This window comes from Cephus cinctus, unplaced genomic scaffold (genome assembly GCF_000341935.2).
Source record: "Cephus cinctus unplaced genomic scaffold, Ccin1 Ccin1_scaffold0693, whole genome shotgun sequence".
NCBI classification, from domain to species: domain Eukaryota; kingdom Metazoa; phylum Arthropoda; class Insecta; order Hymenoptera; family Cephidae; genus Cephus; species Cephus cinctus.
In genome coordinates, this window is record NW_014333316.1 from 514656 (window position 1) to 531932 (window position 17277).

The following is a 17277-nucleotide window of genomic DNA, read 5'->3' on the forward strand; positions in this document are numbered from 1 at the left end:
TGCCTAATACATCCATCTGTTTTTCCTCAGAGAGAAGACACTCATAATTCGATAGTCGAATAGGAATAAGCAGATAAAAGATAGAAAAATGAAGAAATTTATGTTATCTGTCTATCTTTCTTAGTCAGAGGAAATATTCGATGTTCTAACGTAAGTAAAAAAAGGAAGAAGAGTTTCGTTCAGAAAGATAACCACGTGTCTCGTAGTTGGTGCGAGGTCTCACATATAAAAGCATGCGTTGCTTCTTGACTTCCAGTCGGTGGGAGGCGAGTCTTTCAAAGAAGACGTCCTGTCCCGTCCGCGACTTTAAACCTCGAAAAATTCGTACGGTGTCCTAACACCGGCTGCATACCTTCTTGTGCCCATTTACTTAAAGATATTGACTGTGTAATACATATAGTGATTTTGTATATATATTTTTATAAACACTACAACCCACAGTTTGTAATTATTTAATGTGAAGTGACGAGTTCCTGGCACCAGGAGGTATTGTAATCTCGAGTGGCATTCATACATAAATTTGAAAAAGAGATATTTTTATATGAAGAGGGCGTACATTGGAATTTAATCTGCTGCGAAGCTAGAAGGAAATAACGGGCGTAACCATGACGTCTGTCAGATAGACTGTTTGGAGACCTGCGTGAGAATATAAGACTGATATTTTTGGATATCGTACTATAGGATATTGTACACAGTATTTTATCCTGGATCTATAATTAATAATAGAAGATGATGGACATATTTAATCAATTTTTGGACCCCTTCCTATTGACTGGATTCTTAATTGGAGTCCTTTATTTCTACTTCATTGCGACCTTTGACTTTTGGGCTAACAATGGCGTGCCATACAGAAAACCCACTCTCCTACTGGGAAATTTTGGGCCGTTGCTACTTTTCAAAAAATCCCAGCAAGACGGCATATACGACATGTACAACTGGTTCAAGAATGAGAGATATTTTGGGGTCTATCGCGTACGCTCCCCTATATTTATCCTGAGGGATCCGGATCTGGTAAAGAGTGTCTGTGTCAAGGACTTCAGCTGCTTTCCCAATCGTGGGATACCAGTAAATACACAGGATCCGCTATCGGGACATCTGTTCAATCTAGAGGGAAAGAAGTGGAAAGGTCTCAGGTCAAAGTTGACTCCGACGTTCTCCTCTGGAAAAATCAAACGCATGTTCTACCTCCTGGTCGAATGCTCGGAGGAGTTTCAGAAGCTCATCCGGCATTCTGCAACTGGCGCACCTGTCGAGGTGCGTGAGTTAGCTGCCAAATTCACCATAGACGTCATTGGCTCCTGTGCCTTCGGCATACAAATCAACGCGCTGGCCAATGAAGACTCCGAGTTCAGGATAATGGCTAGTAAGCTTTCAAAACCTAGTTATAAGACCACTTTATGGAGGATGCTTCGGACATCAATGCCAAGACTCTATAAACTCTTGGGGGTCCAAGTAATTCACCCTGAGGTCACCACGTTCTTCAAGAATGTTGTCTCGCAGATGATAAGAGAACGTGAAAAGAGCACTATCAAAAGACACGATTTTATGGATCTACTGATAGAATTGAAGAACAAGGGTAGTCTAGAGGGCGATAATGGAAGTACACAGGGACTGAACGAAGAGGATGCTCAGGCTGCTAAAGACATTGGTACGTTATTATACCTCGTGGATTAATCGAAATATATTAGTACCACTCATAAGCGCCAGATTATCTGATTCTAAGGTATGCGATACTGACATTTTAATTAATTAGACTGACGCATCAGAAGATCTTTAAAAGCATTTCCACGAATTATTTATCAATCTCAAGTGTAACTAACAGTAATAATATCTGTCAACCGGATAAACCTATTACTGTATGAGAATGAGTATGAGAATTTTATACAGTAGACGGGTCACAATGTTTACTATTATCAATTCTAACAAGTTCTCTCACCGATTTTATAATAACACAAGCTGATAAGATAGTATTTCATGCACAAAAATAAATAATTGAACGTAACGGCAGAGACTGAATAATGAAAAGTATCCATCTGATGTATTATCGTTACAATTTGCAATTGCATTCTCTCAGAATCATCAGCGTCAACCAGTCGCCTTAGCTCACCAAAACGAAACTCGACTAATATAAGTATCTACTTTCACTGCAATTACACTGGCTGTTCTCAAACAGCGATTATCACTGTACATGAAATCGCTCACGCTCAAGATATTATCACTGACAAGATAACAACGGAGTTTATGATAAGCACTACGCAATTAATACAGAAAAATCAATCAGCTAATTACTTCAAAAGACATCAGATGTATTCAAAGAGCATTTACAAATACGCGAATGCAACTTGTTCGCTATCTCGTTCACCCCGACCTCCTAAGCGGACATTAACCTATTGCTTGGATAGAAAATGCATACCATCCCACGCAATTAACGATACCACACATTGCGCCTGAATCCTTATACTATATCAATATCATAAATATAATCCAGTTCTGAATCATAAGGTCTAGAAAAATTATCCTTAACATAGAAACAGTCATATAACAATCCATGTCTCACTGGTTAGATCTGTATCTTTTTAAACTTTTCAATTACAGTTCTGGATGAGAACTCCATAGCAGCCCAAGCCTTTGTCTTCTTTGCTGCTGGGTACGAGACGTCCTCCACCTCAATATCCTTTTGCCTGCACGAATTGGCCTTGAATCCTCAGATTCAGGAAAAACTTAGAGAAGACATTTTACAAGGGATTGAGAAGCATGATGGAAAACTCAATTATGACTCCATACAAGAGATGAAATACCTGGACATGGTTGTGCAAGGTAATACATATGTCACGATATTATAAAACGTTGGTTTTATGACCAAATGCAATTTTATTTTTATTCCACAGAGACACTTAGGAAGTATCCTCCAGCACCGTTGATGTCGAGGAGGTGCGAATACCCTTATCAAGTACCGGGCACAAAGATTGAACTGCCTGCGGGGATGCGGGTCGTCATTCCTACTTATGGACTGCATCATGACCCGGATCATTATCCTAATCCGGAACAATTCATTCCGGAACGGTTTACCGATGAGAATAAGCGAACTAGACATCCCTATACTTATCTTCCTTTCGGCGAAGGTCCAAGAAACTGTATAGGTTGTTGTTAAGCTGTTTTTTAATACTTTTTTTTAATGATATACTTCCATGTTACCAATAACTCTTGATCACTGGCTTCCACGCCGATGACAGCAGCTAATGACAAGCCGCTTCGTATTGTACTTTGATTATCGTATACGCTTTATGATTTAACAATACTTTTATGGTATGACTCTATGTTAATTTTCAGGAATGCGGTTCGCGCTTCTTCAGACGAAGGTTGGCATCATTTCATTCGTGAAGAATCATCGTGTGGAAGTCTGCGAAAAGACGACGGTTCCTATTAAATTCAGCAAGCGCAGCCTCGTTACTACAAGCGAAGGCGGATTCTGGCTGAAGATATCACCATTGGAATAAATAACTCTGAAGAATTGGAAGTCAAAATAGTTCAATACTATTTGGAGTATGTCTTTATCATATTCTAAACCAATCAAAGGAGTTTTGTGTCTATTGGCAATGGATAAATGATTGTTTGTTCTGCTTAATATCAGTTAAAAATCATAAGAATGGTGCGTGCGATGACTAAATTTTAATCGTCGTTGGGATATACATAGTCTGTTTATATGAATATGGAAAGGTTTATGTACCTCACGAGCACGTACAATATTATACTTCGCGATGTCATGACACGTTATTTATGCTTTACTTAATTAACATAAGCTATCGGTATCAGATATATAAGCAAATGTATTAAATTAAAGACTTCTTTGGCTATGTAACGTTATCGAGCAGTTTATTGATATAAGTTCTCAGGTACGAATAACACCGTTAAGCCTACATGTAATGGGATTTATGTATTGTTTGTAAATAGAGTTTATGGAAATAATCCCTGTTTAGGTTTAGCCATCAGAAAAAAAAGAAAAAGAAACATTCTTCCAACCAAAAATATCCATCTATTTCGTTAAGCGCTTCCGCGCAAACTGATCTATATTGCCGACGCAGAGATGCTAGTATAGTTCGAGTTTTGACCATCGATTCGCACTACTGTTCAGGCTTGCTCCAAAGCGTAACCAACTTCAATACATACTATACTACTTCAAAGCAGTTGGTTCACAGTAATACACACGAGTCTGTTGAACCGTAAATCTGGAGATGTCACGTCTCTGAAATAACGGTGCCCCTGAAGATATCCTAACCATGTTTGTACGTGGATTTATTCATAATATTTCATCACAATAATGCCAGGGTAAGAGACAACTTTAACGAAAAAACAATATCACGTTATAGATAGAGGATTTAAAAAAAAGCCTTCATACTTCCTCGTCTGCTTACTTTTACCATCGAAAATGACAGGAGCTTTTTTCTTCGCTTAGGATTCACATAATGCCTGAACGTCCCGACGCTTATCAGAGCACGCGACGCTGTCTTGGATACTGTAAACATAGCATGAATTGTTGATCCACACCTGAGAAGTTTTTCGTTATTGCCAGTCCAGCACCACTCCAAAATCAGTCCTGCTACTTATTTATCGTTGTAATACTGTACTCTGTTGAACTTCGGAATATGGTTACTCCGGTATATTTCACTGACTGCTCCTCGCGTTTCCTGTAATCATATATTTATTGGAAGGCTTTATAGCTTTGTGTGGGATTGCCCAAACATTTGAGGATGCTTTGTGAATCTATGTGGCATAACGGTAAGCGATTTTGCCTTCATGCAATTTCGAAGAAAATTCTTTTATTGCCTGTGTACACAGCTGCTCGATATTAACTCATAGTGATTGAGGTAGTGGCAATGTAGCAGGGACACTTTATTTTTGTAATGGTTATATTAAACTTGATGGCATTCTAATTGTGCTGTGGTTAATATTAATTTAGTTTAATTTATATTTTTTATTTGTGCATTGTTAATTCTATTGGAATTTGAAGAACATATGTATATTCTTTTACAGATGTCCAACTACGGTGGAAACACACACACCCAGAGACCAGCGGTGATTGATTACGATAGACAGTTTCAAGAAGACTTAGAACGTGCTCAAGCTTTAAGCCTGGAAAGTTTGGCCTTGGAAAAATTTAAATTGCAGAAACAACAACTTGAGCATACTAATCATGTGCAGAGACCTTACTCACCGCAGAATACTACACAAGCTAGTAACAGCGGTACATTAGAAACAGATGGTGCTGCAACTGGAGACAAGTAGGTGACTAAGATTTCATGATACAGTGTTTGGAAATAAGGGATACTATAAGTGGGAAATATAATTTGTCTCCAGGTTCCAGCTTAGAAGTCGACCGAGGCCTGGTTCGTTCAATACAGGGCAATCAAAAACTACTGCTATCATAGCGCCACCTCCTCCGATTCCATCAAGAAGAAATTCAGCAGCATCAAATCAAGTGCCTTCCACGGATTTGATTAATTTTACAAGTCCAGTAAAGCAGGACAATCTTGCGCAATATTGTTCTGTTGCACCACCGCCGCCCCCGTATGTATAATAAAATCTTAAATTATCATCCAACAATCATTTCTTTGTTTCACTATAATATTAATATTGTTTGCAGAAAAGCACCTGTCGAACCAAAATGGGATACCCATCCTGCTTTACTGAGGAGACCTTCGAGGGTAACGAGAAGTAACAGTTCAGCAGCAGCATATCATTCGAGAGATTTTCGTTATCACTCTCCCTCACCTGGACCAAGAGCATCAACAGCACCCTGTACACCAGGAACACCAGGCATTAGTCCAGTAATGTCAAGAGCAAGTAGTGTTAGCAGTAATGTCACCGACAGTGTCCCCCAGGCAAGTGATTTATCCTAATAGCATTAGAAATTTTTTAAGAATATCGCGAGATACCATAGCGGCAGCTGTTTAGGAAATTTATATCTTCTAATACAGTTTCTATTATTCCAGCCTGCTTGGAATCTCATAGCTTTTAGAAATTATTTCTTCGCAGAGGTACACTTTTAGGCACATGTCTCTTACCCATTCGCCATCGCAAAAATGGGATGTGCGCTTGTTATGTGACTGAGTATGAATGTGTGTGCAAATCGACGTCATTACTGCTTTATTTAAATTTCAATAGAAGATTAATATCGAAACTCTATGAGGATTTCATTGAGTTTTTATAATTGTTTCAGATTCCTCCTTTGCCTATGAATTATCGACCTGGTACGACACCACCAGTCAGCAACGTTTCACAATCCTCATATGCAGTGGACAATGGGCAGCTAAGCGTTTTAAAAGTAATGGAGAAAAAAACAAATAGTAATCTTATAGATCTAAGCACTTTCGAGCAAAACGAGGATAAAACAAACGTTCGGGTCAGCGTCCTGGAAGCATTCGATCCTCTGCTGGTGAAGACTGAAGAAGAAAATGCTGCTGCGAATAAAGGATACAGAGATGGTAAGACAGTCTAGTCGCATGAATCTTTTTTCTATCTTTTACGAAGCTTGAAATAACAATCATGAGTAATCAAGTCTTATCACAAGATAAGAAATTGCAATGTACTGTTCTGTTATAAATGGTACCTCAGTGACTACAGAACGTTTCAACAAATTGGCACAATATTATTTAGTTCAATGGATTTTCTTGAATTTCCTGAAATTCTTATATTCATTACAGCCATCCTAATATGCCTTTTTCACAAGTGTAAGAATTCGTGATAACTATCAAATGAATATTACTATACTATAACTATACATTTATTCTGTTTGCAGATACTGAATCTCAGTTTAGTGGTTCGGTATATGATCCATTTGATCCGTTTGATTACATGTACAGCACAAATGCGAGTGTCAATTCAGATCCAGTTTATGTTGCTGTCGAGAAATCTGCCAAGTCCCCAGCTGTATCACCAGCTGCACCACCTCCTCTGCCACCAAGGAATTCCTCAGCATGGAATACCATAGAAAGAAGAAGAACATCCTTGGACCGTAGAGTAAGTGTCAATAAGAAAAACCTACTTTATGGTAATTGAATAATAATAAGCCACAAGTTAATGCATGAAATTGTTTTTCTTTTCTAGCAAAAACGACAAACGCGTTTGTACGAAAACGTAACAGTTGTAAAGGCACGTGCGTCCCTTCTCGATTGTGATCTGAAGGCGTTTCACAAAATGATCAAATCCGTACGAGGTATGTAGGACAGCTTAAACGCTCAATAATTAAATTTTATCAATAATAATTTATTCTAAAGCAAAATCTTAATTGGTGCAGGTGAATTTCCATTTAATGATCCCAGTACCAATATCGGTCATGTAGTCAGCCCGATGATGGAGAATTTATATCCTGAGGGTACTAGCATAAAATTGGTCGTACATCCACAACTGCCAGGTATCGATCAAGAGCCCATTCCGTCCATATCCTTTACTTGCGACGGTGAGTTTAATTTTAGTCGATCATCGATGCTCTATAATTCACAAGTGTCTGAATAGTCGAACTTATAATGTCTATACTCTTCAGTGAACTGCAGCGTCGAACACGTTATTCTTAACGTGGCTTGCTCCCTTGAAGACGAGGATACAGTAAACGTCGAGAAATATTGTCTGAGAGTTTGGGGCTTCGCTGAATATCTCGCACCTAATACAACCCTGGCACAATATGAATATATACACCAGTGTATCAAACTAGAAAAGGATATCGAGTTAGCTATTATGACTAGAGTACAAATGAAAAGATCCCTTGCTCGTACGGTTAGTAAAGAAAGTGGAATATAGGATAGGATACAACAAAATTAATTGTGTGTAATAATGGTGATTTTTTTATTAAAGCTTCAAGATGACAACCGTGATCAGTGTCTCAAACTGGAGGATATTCTACCCAATGAACCGTTACAACCAATATCTTATGATACGTTACTTATTTTATTGGAAACCGTGGAAAAGGAAATGGAGAGGGTAGAAACGGCATCGATACAATTAGCTAAAACTAATCACAGTTCTAGTCTCTTACCACAATTGCAACCACGTGGTGTCGTTCAGGCAGTGAAAGCCATTTGCGCCCTAATGGGAAGAGTAGAGACGTATGAGATCACTGAGGCTGTTGATAATTTTGTAAATGCTTGCTGTCAATTTTTGCCGCAAGTTCACACTGTGAATATTGAGTGCAAGAAACCTGAGGTATTGCACGAGGATGGGGATTACTCGGTTGTCACACTTCGGACTAAATTTCCTGAAGTCATAGCGTCTCACTGCTACAACATCAGGGACGCCATTCAAGATCTAGTAGAAACTTATTGTCACGCTTTCAGAGTGGACTTTCAATTGAATAGCAGAGGGGAATTTCCAACAAGTATGTAATAATACAATAGAATTTATTTTAATTTAGAAAATACTGACACCAGTTTTTCTTGTTGTGTTACGCAGATTCTTTGGTATCCTCAGAAGTTATAGACACTGTACTAGTTAGAGTTGGCGCACTGCACCGATTACCTGTATCTTGGAAACACGATGACTACATCGTAGCAGCTCAAATATTCCATGGGACAAGACCCGTTGGCAATCCTGTACTCTCAGAACCCATGACAGTTAGCTCTAACTTTTATCCCAGGATTTTATTTAATACATGGTATGAATAAATCGTTAGATACTACATACATTATAATATAATAAATACGTTTACGTTAATTTCTGGTTGAAACAGGTTGGAATTTCGTGGAATCAGTGTGTGTCAAGTTCCTAGAGAAGCTAGACTCGTCCTGGTTCTTTATGGTCGCACATTACAACCCACAGAACATGAATCAAATGCCTCCAATGAGGGAGCAATGCAGAAGGAAGAACTTGGCTGGGGTGCCATACAGTTCTTTGATTACGATGGGTAAGTTTTCCAAGAATAAAATAGTTGAATAAAAATATGCAATTTTATTTGTCTTCCAGGGTGATGAGCCAGGGTAGTTATTTCTTATCACTTTGGCCTGCTATCGCAGATAAGAGACTTGGTCCAGCACCAGCTCCTGGTATTCATCCCCATGGTGATACACACCCCATTATTGGTTTAGAATTGCCAGATTATGGTGGACGTGTTCTTTTTCCCACAGAACTTCGAGATCACGACGTTGAGTCTCTCGATTTTAATTCTCTTGATCAAAACACACAGGAATTACTGATAGACATTACACAACAGGATACCTTCTCCAGGTGAAGCATCCTTTTTAATTTAGACCGTAATGATCACGTTCTCTTAAAAATATGATTTCATTTACAGACCACCTGTTGATGAGAGGGAGATTTTGTGGGAGAAAAGACACTACTTGCACGACAGACCGGAAGCATTACCAAAAGTACTATTGGCAGCACACAGCTGGGACTGGGCCTGCTTACCTGATCTTCATGCATCCCTAAGAGTATGGAGTCCATTACCACCCGTCCAAGCTCTTCAATTATTATTACCATGGTAAACTATTTATAGTTCCTTAATTGGGAAATAATTGTCCCTACTATCTCCGTTAGCTTCACATTAAAATTTTCTCATTTTTAGCTTCCCGGATATGAAAGTGCGAGAAATGGCTGTAGGATGGATTCGCGAACTAACTAATGACGAATTAACGGACTATTTGCCGCAATTACTCCAAGCCCTGAAACACGAAACATACGAGGCTTCACCACTCGCTAGATTTCTTCTTGAGAGAGCTCTTCTGTCACCAAGAGTCGCTCATCATATTTACTGGCTGTTGACCCAAGCACTGCCGGGACAGAGTCCCCAGGTACAGGTCGGGTGATCATCCTCAGTAACATTATTAATTTTGCAACGCACGTTTACTTACCTACCTATCAAATCTTTAACTTTCTACTTACTACCTCTGACTTTGCTGTCTCTAAGAGCTGCACTGCTAGTATATTGTATTAAGTTCTTCATCACCTTCCACTTCACGTCTTTCACTATAAAAGTCCCTGTACATCCACAGCATTAAGAATGACAGATATACTTCGATTTTCAGAATTCCGCTGAACTACCTTCTGAGGACGATAAAAGCATCAGCTATGCTCGCTACCAAAGAAGATTGCAGTTAATGTTACGAGCCCTTCTTGCAGCTATCGGCGACTCCTTGAGAAATAGTTTTCTCACTCAGCAGTTACTCGTCAAGGTACCTTCCTCAATGTTATTCGTTGGACTCGTTTGATAGTAATCATACATCTTTCTTTTTTTTTTCAATAGAATCTTCACGAAGTTGCCGAAAACATTAAAACCACTAAGGAATCTTTGAGAATGGATGCGTTAAAAGTTGGTTTGCAGAATATACACTGTCAACTCATGGAAGACGATGGCACCTGTTTGCCACTATCTCCAAGTCGAGAAGTCTTTGGTATCAATGTTCAGACCTGCTCGTATTTTCCATCATTTACGCTGCCATTAAAAATAAATTTCATCAGTTCGGATAACGTGATAAGCCCAGCTATATTCAAGGTCGGAGATGATTTACAACAAGATATGCTGACACTTCAAATGGTACGAATAATGGATAAGCTTTGGCTAAAGGAAGGCCTTGATCTCAAAATGGTTACCTTCGCCTGTGTCCCAACTGGACATAAACGGGGTATGATCGAAATGGTTACGAATGCTGAAACCCTGAGAAAAATTCAAGTGGAATTTGGACTCACGGGATCTTTCAAGGATCGACCAATAGCGGAATGGCTGGCGAAGCACAATCCAAGTGAATTGGAATACGAGAGGGCTGTAGAGAATTTCACAGCCTCCTGTGCTGGATACAGTGTGGCTACCTATATATTGGGAATCTGTGACAGACATAATGATAACATTATGTTGAAAACGTCTGGACATTTGTTTCACATAGATTTTGGAAAATTCCTCGGAGATGCGCAAATGTTTGGAAACTTCAAGAGGTAGACGACAACTATCTTTCTCATACAGTTAATTGTGATCATTGCTTTATTAATTTTTTATATATTGCTTTTTTTTATAGGGATAGAACACCTTTCGTGCTCACATCTGACATGGCCTACGTTATTAACGGAGGTGACAAACCTTCAGCAAAGTTTCATCATTTTGTAGATTTGTGTTGTCAAGCCTTCAATGTTGTGCGGAAACATGGAAATCTCATACTTCATCTTTTTGGTTTGGTATGTATTGTTTCCTCTATTTCTAATGTATCTTTTAATATTTCGGCGAATTCCCATTCACCCAATGATTTTATCCTGTAACTTTACTGTACCGAAACAAACATAAGCTGGAATATTATTTTTATACATTCTTATCAAAAACAGGATGTACGCTAGCCTATGTGATTACTTCTTAAAAGCCTAAACGTACGAAGGGAAATATAAAATATTACTTTTTTTTAACTTCAATAATACTAGAATGGCCGTTGCCAATGTTCGAAAGCAACTGTATTATCAACTTCTGTTTTTTGCCTTTAATTCACAAAAGATTATATAATACAATTGATAAACTTGATGTTCTTGTGATTCCCAGTCTTCCGTTACTGTGTTAGTAAATAGCAAGCTTTTCTACCCACACATGAAAACAACAAAACCACAACGGAAAGACTTATCCTCTTGCATTATCATGAAATGAGTTGTTATCACGTAGAGCCATTTCCAAAGAGCCATAAGTGTTGTAATTGCTGTTTATAGTTCAGTATTGAGATCGCGTGCAGTAGCAGTGCCAGTAAATGATAAAAAGTGAAAATTTGAATTAATTTGCTCGAGACCAGAAGTATCTTGATTAATGATCATGGACGATTTACTGGAGCAAGAGGAGCTTTTTGAAAAGCGTCGAAGAATGAATCTCATTGATAAAAAATTGAACGACATTAAGTTCAAGGAGAGATTGAGTGGCATAAAAATGAATGAATACACGACTTCGCAGATGACATCTTCAGGAATTCCTGGAGTTACCATGGATGCTGTGAGCTACGTACAGAAAGCTCTTCTGCCTGGACAAACGAATCCAGAGGCTGCTGCCACATTCGCTAGGATGATCGAGAGTTCTCTGAAGAGTTGGTTCACGCAGTTCAACTTCTTCCTTCACAATCTGGCGCAGCTAAGATTTACAGGTGATCATAATGACGGTGAACTGTTGTCTTTCATTCCACGCACTTACACGTGAGTTCCTTTATTTATCATTAGAGTTAAGCATTACCAAAAATTGATCTAAGATATAAATTAATTGACAAATTCTCTGTCTGCAGCATGCAACAAGAAGGACAATTAACCAGCGTCCAAGTGCACGGATATCAGAAGCGCTATGATCCTGAGAAGTATTACATGTACATTCTGCGCATTCAAAGAAAAGGACATGCTGACCCAACGTACCTATTTCGCTCCTACAAAGAATTTTGCGAATTCTATCAAAAGCTCTGCATTCATTTTCCGCTCGCCAAAGTGGCTAGGTAAGCGATTATGCATGTTCTTACTAATAACAACGACTTGACTCAAAATGATTGATCACTCTTATTAGAGTCCGGCAATGGTTACGTTTAAATACATAAATTTTGCGTAATGTATAGCTTTACCAATTCAACGATAAAGAACATATGCTAGCTTTAAATTCTCGTAGCAATTTATCTGGCAAAGATCGTGAATTTTTTTTTTACACGCTGAATGATAAACTCATCCGCAATATCATTATTGAATACCATAAGGAACCTAGCATATATAACAATAGTCACATAAGTCTAGCAGATTGTCATTACACCTGTCTAAGGATGTATGGTGTATGTACAGAAAGTAATCTCGATCAATTTATAGGAACCCGCAGTCATCCTGAGGTCAAAACAAGGTTCCTCCAAGTCATATTTCAATGTCACTCTCTTGGGAAGAGCGTGGCTTATCGATTGTCACATAGGTGCCACGATTTTTATTGTCCAACACTTGCGCGCCATTATTCTCAGGCTGATTTAATTTGTTCAACATTTTCGGTACCGGCGCCTGCGCCTTCTTCCTTCTGTACTCCGCCTTGTGCGATTTTACCACTGGCTTTGGTGTAGCCACCTCAACCCTCTGCTCGGATAAATTCGTGTAAGATACTCCTGACAAATGTCTAGGAGGTCCAGTACTCACTGTATAGATATCCTCCTGGGTAATCAAATCGTTCATTGACTTGGAGAATTTCCTCATGAATCCATCCTCCACATCGGAATTATTTAATCCAGCCATTGGATTATTCAGTATGGGCATGGGCACTGATCCTAAGGTTGTTCCATTGTTATTAGGAATAATCAAGTCGCAATCAAACTGTGACATTGGCTTGTAAGATCCTGCCACGGCTGATGAATGCGATGGCATCCTATTCATTCTCATTCTCGCACGAAACCACTTGAAACCCATAGTTATTTTTTGTTGTTACTAGTAACACCACCGTATTAGATAACACTCTTTTCTTAATCTTTGTCAAAACACCTCATTAACCATTAACGCCATAGAATGCTGAGTTAGTCCACCATTCGTATACCTAGTTGCATAAAATGGCAGTCAGTTAAAAAACTTGGTTCTGTCACTAATAAATTTTTAATGAGGAATATAACTAGGACAAGGACGCCGGTGGGTTTAAATGTTACACGCTTACAAAAGATAATGGAGTTTTATCAAGAGAACTATTAAGATTAGTATTTCGAATAAGACAGCTTCTGTTACCTTTTTTATGGCTTAGAAGAAAATTTGATCCTGCGACAAAGTAATTCACCGATATATAATAGTCTGGTATTCTCCAATGTCCAGGTACTCTTCACGTACCTTTCGATTTGCTGATTTGATAAATAGTGCGTAATCCATATCTCTGTCCGTTATCTTGGAACCAATATTAAGATAAAATACCATTTTGTGGCAATCCTCGATAAAGAGTCATCACTATTTAGTATTATGAACGCATTTATTTCATTTTAATTACAATTGTCTCTTTCGTATATCGATTCTCTTAAAAATACTCAATCACTTACCTACGTTTTTCTTTTCGCCTGTAGCTTATAGTTTTATTTGTGTAATATCCCTCATGTTACTTTTATTCAATCCAAATTAGAATCGCTACTGATACTTATTACACGAAATAGAAGGTTTTTCTATTCTACTGCATCACTGCGACTTTCATATTTAATGTGTCAATGAATTTAATCAATGGAACTTCTTTCCGTTTTTTTTTTTACTCAGGAGTCCAGGAAATGGAAAAATCGAACTTTTGTGTTTAGTAATAAACAATCAGATTAACAAGGACTTTTTATTGTGAAATCGTCAGACCCTGATAGAAGCTGACAGAAAACTGAGAAGCTGCCCAATACCTGTTATCACTCCTAGTATTAAACCTCCTTATCTGAAGGTTTATTGGTCGATTGTTGCACATAGCATTTCTGCTCACTATACCTACTTCATCTTGTATATATAGACATTATGATTGGATCCAGAGACTCCTTAGTTATTGATTGATATATGATAGTTTTAGGATTAGATTCATTATACCGAATGATAAATCGTAAGCTATTGTTATCTTCTCAACTTTATTAGGTTTTGAATATATTGAAATTCACGATTATTATTTTTTGTTTTCTTGTAATCGACTGAACGCAATTATTCCTGTATGCAGCGTAGAAGCAACTTGTACAATGAACCAGGGTACTGTTCTCTTTGCCCGTATTAATTAATATAAGAAATAATAATGAAATTAATTAATCTTCCAAACTTTCACACGATGTCTAATCTCTGTTGCGACTAGTGCTTTTCACCTTTTTATACTATATCTTAATGGTAATAGTTTTACAGGTTATTAATTTTTATAACGAAGCCTATATTAAGATCTTGGTTCTTGATAGCTCATTATTAAATTATTTTAATGACTAATTCTTTTTATTCACAGTTTGCCAAGCGGCATGAGTGTGGGACGTTCAAATATCAAGCAAGTGGCAGACAAACGGCGTGCCGATATTGAAAAATTCTTAGTGAGTTTGTTTAAAATGGCACCAGAAATATCCCAGAGCGATCTAGTCTACACTTTCTTTCATCCTCTACTACGTGATCAGCAAAACGCGGATATTCATCTGCGTAAAGTCAAAGGTAATTACACAACTCAGTACTATAATATCATATACCTTATTAGTGTGACAGAACACTAATTTACACCTTTGACAATGTCTAGTTGGTAACTGGTGGGCGGAGAAGAAGATCAGGGAAAATGGTCAGAGTGGACAAATCAAATTATCTCTTCATTATACTCGTGGTACATTATGCGTGATGATCTATCATGCTCGCGGATTACCAAAAGTGGCAAATGCCCAAGAACCAAATACATATGTCAAGGTATACCTGAAGCCAGACTCGACGAAAGCGACAAAGCGTAAGACAAAAGTTGTGAAGAAAAATTGTCATCCCTCGTTTATGGAAATGGTAAGTCAACGATTTAAGGAATGAGTATCATAAATATGATAGGGGTATCTCAATTTATACGCAACTTTCAATTTTAGCTGGAGTACAGGATGCCAATAGAAGTTATTAAGGAGAGAACTTTGGAAGCTACCATCTGGAATCACGATACCCTTCAAGAAAATGAATTTCTGGGTGGTATCAGATTACCATTAGGTCGTCTGAATTTGACTAGTGAAACTGTCGAATGGTTTCCACTGGGTAGTGTTCGATAGACACAACTTTTTCAATCAGAAATATTACAAGAGAAGCTTCCCATTTTAGACTCTTAATCGAATCTATCATGAGATCTACATTCTCCGTTGTGGCGCACAAGTAACTACAAAGAAGTAGATAGAAACAGAATTCACAAACTTCTTGTTCGGTCAGCACTTATTTTTTATTGTTCTAGGTGTATGACTGGTACAATATGTGATTATACATTCAAATGTAGGTTTCGTATGTGATCGAATCGGATCATGACAAATACCCAGAATCGTAACAAGTTGATATATTATTCAGATTCTAGCGCACCAGGCATTGATAGAATTTTCCTGAACTCTTCACTAGATATTATTTTAAAGGGAATAATGATCACAATAGCACTCAAAATCAGAGTAATATTCCTCGAGTATATGAATTTTTATCAAAGGGCGAAAGAGTTCAATTGTTTCTTATACACTTTTTTTTTGTCTTTCAGCCATCAGGCAAAACTCGCCACCTGCAAATGTAATTCTTTCCACTTGCATTGGGTATTCTCCGTGGTTAACCTATTTTCTTTCTTATTACTTTTTCCGTTGTGATGACTATTTATTCATGGCGTCTTTGTCAATACTTATAATTCCAAATTGTATATAGAAAAATGTACGCACCCTGTAATCGTGCCTTACGATTATGTGTGTCAGTAATGAATGGGCTCTTTGATTTAGAGCAACTTCATATACTTATTATTATTTTATACGTTTTTCAATATTCAATCAGAAGAACTACTTCTGATATAATGTCTTTGCTTTTTAATTAGCGCTTCACGCCATGTACAATCAATGAATTTCTTTGTAGATAAATTTAATCGGATCGATTTTTTGTACAACAGTATTTAAATCCATTAGTTTATGTGCTGAACGAATCGATCTAGCCAAAATGTATGTGATGAGACGAGAAGAGATGAATTATGATTGGAGAAGGTCCTGGTGAACGTGCGGGATAGAGATATAAAACTTGGCTGAGGACGCCTAATCGAATTGTGAATTTATAATTAATATTTAATGATATTTTCGTATATACAAACTTTATAGAATATTCTAATATAAATTCAAGGCAAAACGGCCTGAACATACACTTTTTTTTTTAATTGATCAACTTAGATTCTGGTAATCTGTAATACCAAGGAATCATAGTCATTCTATGACTAATATTTATTATTACCCAAGATATTTTCAAAAGCAAACACGCTGTTTATCCCTTTTTACACATATTTTAATGACATTTGCCTATTAATCATGTGCTTTTACAGATGTCTAGCGCTTTCAGTTACATCTATATACACACGTTATACAATTTTACACGATATATAATTTATTTGCAATGAAATCATTCTAATTAAAATTAGACGTCGTTCACAGAATCATACTGGAATATCAGACTGAAGGCAAGAATCGTTGCGTTCATATGGTTTTCCAATTTTTTTAGTTTCGCATCGAAAATAAATCAATTAAAACCATTAGATATACCTGATTTAATTATAGCATGTGCGCTTATTGTGTATTGTTAGGTGAATTTACACGTGTTTGATCGCAAACAGCATAATTTAAGAAATAAATAAATAAATAATGTGATTTCTTACATCATAAAAATCCT

The 17277-nt window shown here is 37.5% G+C and overlaps 3 protein-coding genes across 18 annotated transcripts; 2 read left to right on the forward strand and 1 right to left on the reverse strand.

Moving 5' to 3' along the window:
- Positions 1 to 124: 124 nt before the first annotated feature.
- LOC112494670 (probable cytochrome P450 6a14) lies at positions 125 to 3966 on the forward strand. 2 transcript variants are annotated; one of them, XM_025087366.1, is made up of 4 exons: positions 125 to 1648; positions 2596 to 2817; positions 2889 to 3140; positions 3331 to 3966. In XM_025087366.1, the coding sequence occupies exons 1-4, from the start codon at positions 730 to 732 to the stop codon at positions 3495 to 3497; spliced, it is 1560 nt and encodes a 519-aa protein (XP_024943134.1). In that variant the 5' UTR covers positions 125 to 729; the 3' UTR covers positions 3498 to 3966. The 2 variants fall into 2 exon arrangements, with proteins under 2 accessions (XP_024943134.1, XP_024943135.1); XM_025087367.1 differs by having other exon boundaries at positions 125 to 1363.
- Positions 3967 to 4110: 144 nt separating this feature from the next.
- LOC107269969 (phosphatidylinositol 4-phosphate 3-kinase C2 domain-containing subunit beta) lies at positions 4111 to 17255 on the forward strand. 9 transcript variants are annotated; one of them, XM_015744466.2, is made up of 25 exons: positions 4111 to 4326; positions 4454 to 4776; positions 5032 to 5279; positions 5356 to 5565; positions 5642 to 5879; positions 5991 to 6035; positions 6218 to 6482; positions 6797 to 7017; positions 7105 to 7213; positions 7295 to 7456; positions 7541 to 7770; positions 7849 to 8368; positions 8443 to 8644; positions 8720 to 8893; positions 8953 to 9213; positions 9281 to 9469; positions 9554 to 9785; positions 10014 to 10160; positions 10232 to 10917; positions 10998 to 11154; positions 11903 to 12138; positions 12225 to 12425; positions 14879 to 15075; positions 15158 to 15405; positions 15483 to 17255. In XM_015744466.2, the coding sequence occupies exons 3-25, from the start codon at positions 5032 to 5034 to the stop codon at positions 15654 to 15656; spliced, it is 5352 nt and encodes a 1783-aa protein (XP_015599952.1). In that variant the 5' UTR covers positions 4111 to 4326; positions 4454 to 4776; the 3' UTR covers positions 15657 to 17255. The 9 variants fall into 9 exon arrangements, with proteins under 9 accessions (XP_015599952.1, XP_024943127.1, XP_024943128.1 ...); XM_025087359.1 differs by having other exon boundaries at positions 4454 to 4655; XM_025087360.1 differs by having other exon boundaries at positions 4454 to 4655; positions 9554 to 9779.
- On the reverse strand, positions 12430 to 14815 carry LOC107269976. 7 transcript variants are annotated; one of them, XM_015744485.2, is made up of 4 exons: positions 13971 to 14815; positions 13669 to 13881; positions 13096 to 13486; positions 12430 to 13035 (listed from the first exon to the last, which is right to left on the reverse strand). In XM_015744485.2, exons 3-4 carry the CDS (start codon positions 13360 to 13362, stop codon positions 12826 to 12828), a joined length of 477 nt encoding a protein of 158 aa, XP_015599971.1. In that variant the 5' UTR covers positions 13363 to 13486; positions 13669 to 13881; positions 13971 to 14815; the 3' UTR covers positions 12430 to 12825. The 7 variants fall into 7 exon arrangements, with proteins under 7 accessions (XP_015599971.1, XP_024943137.1, XP_024943136.1 ...); XM_025087369.1 differs by having other exon boundaries at positions 12430 to 13486; positions 13669 to 13698; positions 13768 to 13821; positions 13971 to 14809; XM_025087368.1 differs by having other exon boundaries at positions 12430 to 13486; positions 13669 to 13698; positions 13768 to 13881; positions 13971 to 14809.
- Positions 17256 to 17277: the final 22 nt, after the last annotated feature.

What these genes read in the sequence shown, in the direction of transcription:
- LOC107269976 (XM_025087369.1), bottom strand. Translation starts at nt 13,362, where the DNA reads ATGGGTTTCAAGTGGTTTCGTGCGAGAATGAGAATGAATAGGATGCCA.
- LOC112494670 (XM_025087366.1), top strand. Translation starts at nt 730, where the DNA reads ATGATGGACATATTTAATCAATTTTTGGACCCCTTCCTATTGACTGGA. An exon ending in TCAGGCTGCTAAAGACATTG is followed by an intron (nt 1,649 to 2,595) that starts GTACGTTATTAT and finishes TTTCAATTACAG; the next exon opens with TTCTGGATGAGAACTCCATA. An exon ending in AGGTCCAAGAAACTGTATAG is followed by an intron (nt 3,141 to 3,330) that starts GTTGTTGTTAAG and finishes GTTAATTTTCAG; the next exon opens with GAATGCGGTTCGCGCTTCTT.
- LOC107269969 (XM_025087359.1), top strand. An exon ending in GGTGCTGCAACTGGAGACAA is followed by an intron (nt 5,280 to 5,355) that starts GTAGGTGACTAA and finishes ATTTGTCTCCAG; the next exon opens with GTTCCAGCTTAGAAGTCGAC. An exon ending in AGGATTTTATTTAATACATG is followed by an intron (nt 8,645 to 8,719) that starts GTATGAATAAAT and finishes TGGTTGAAACAG; the next exon opens with GTTGGAATTTCGTGGAATCA.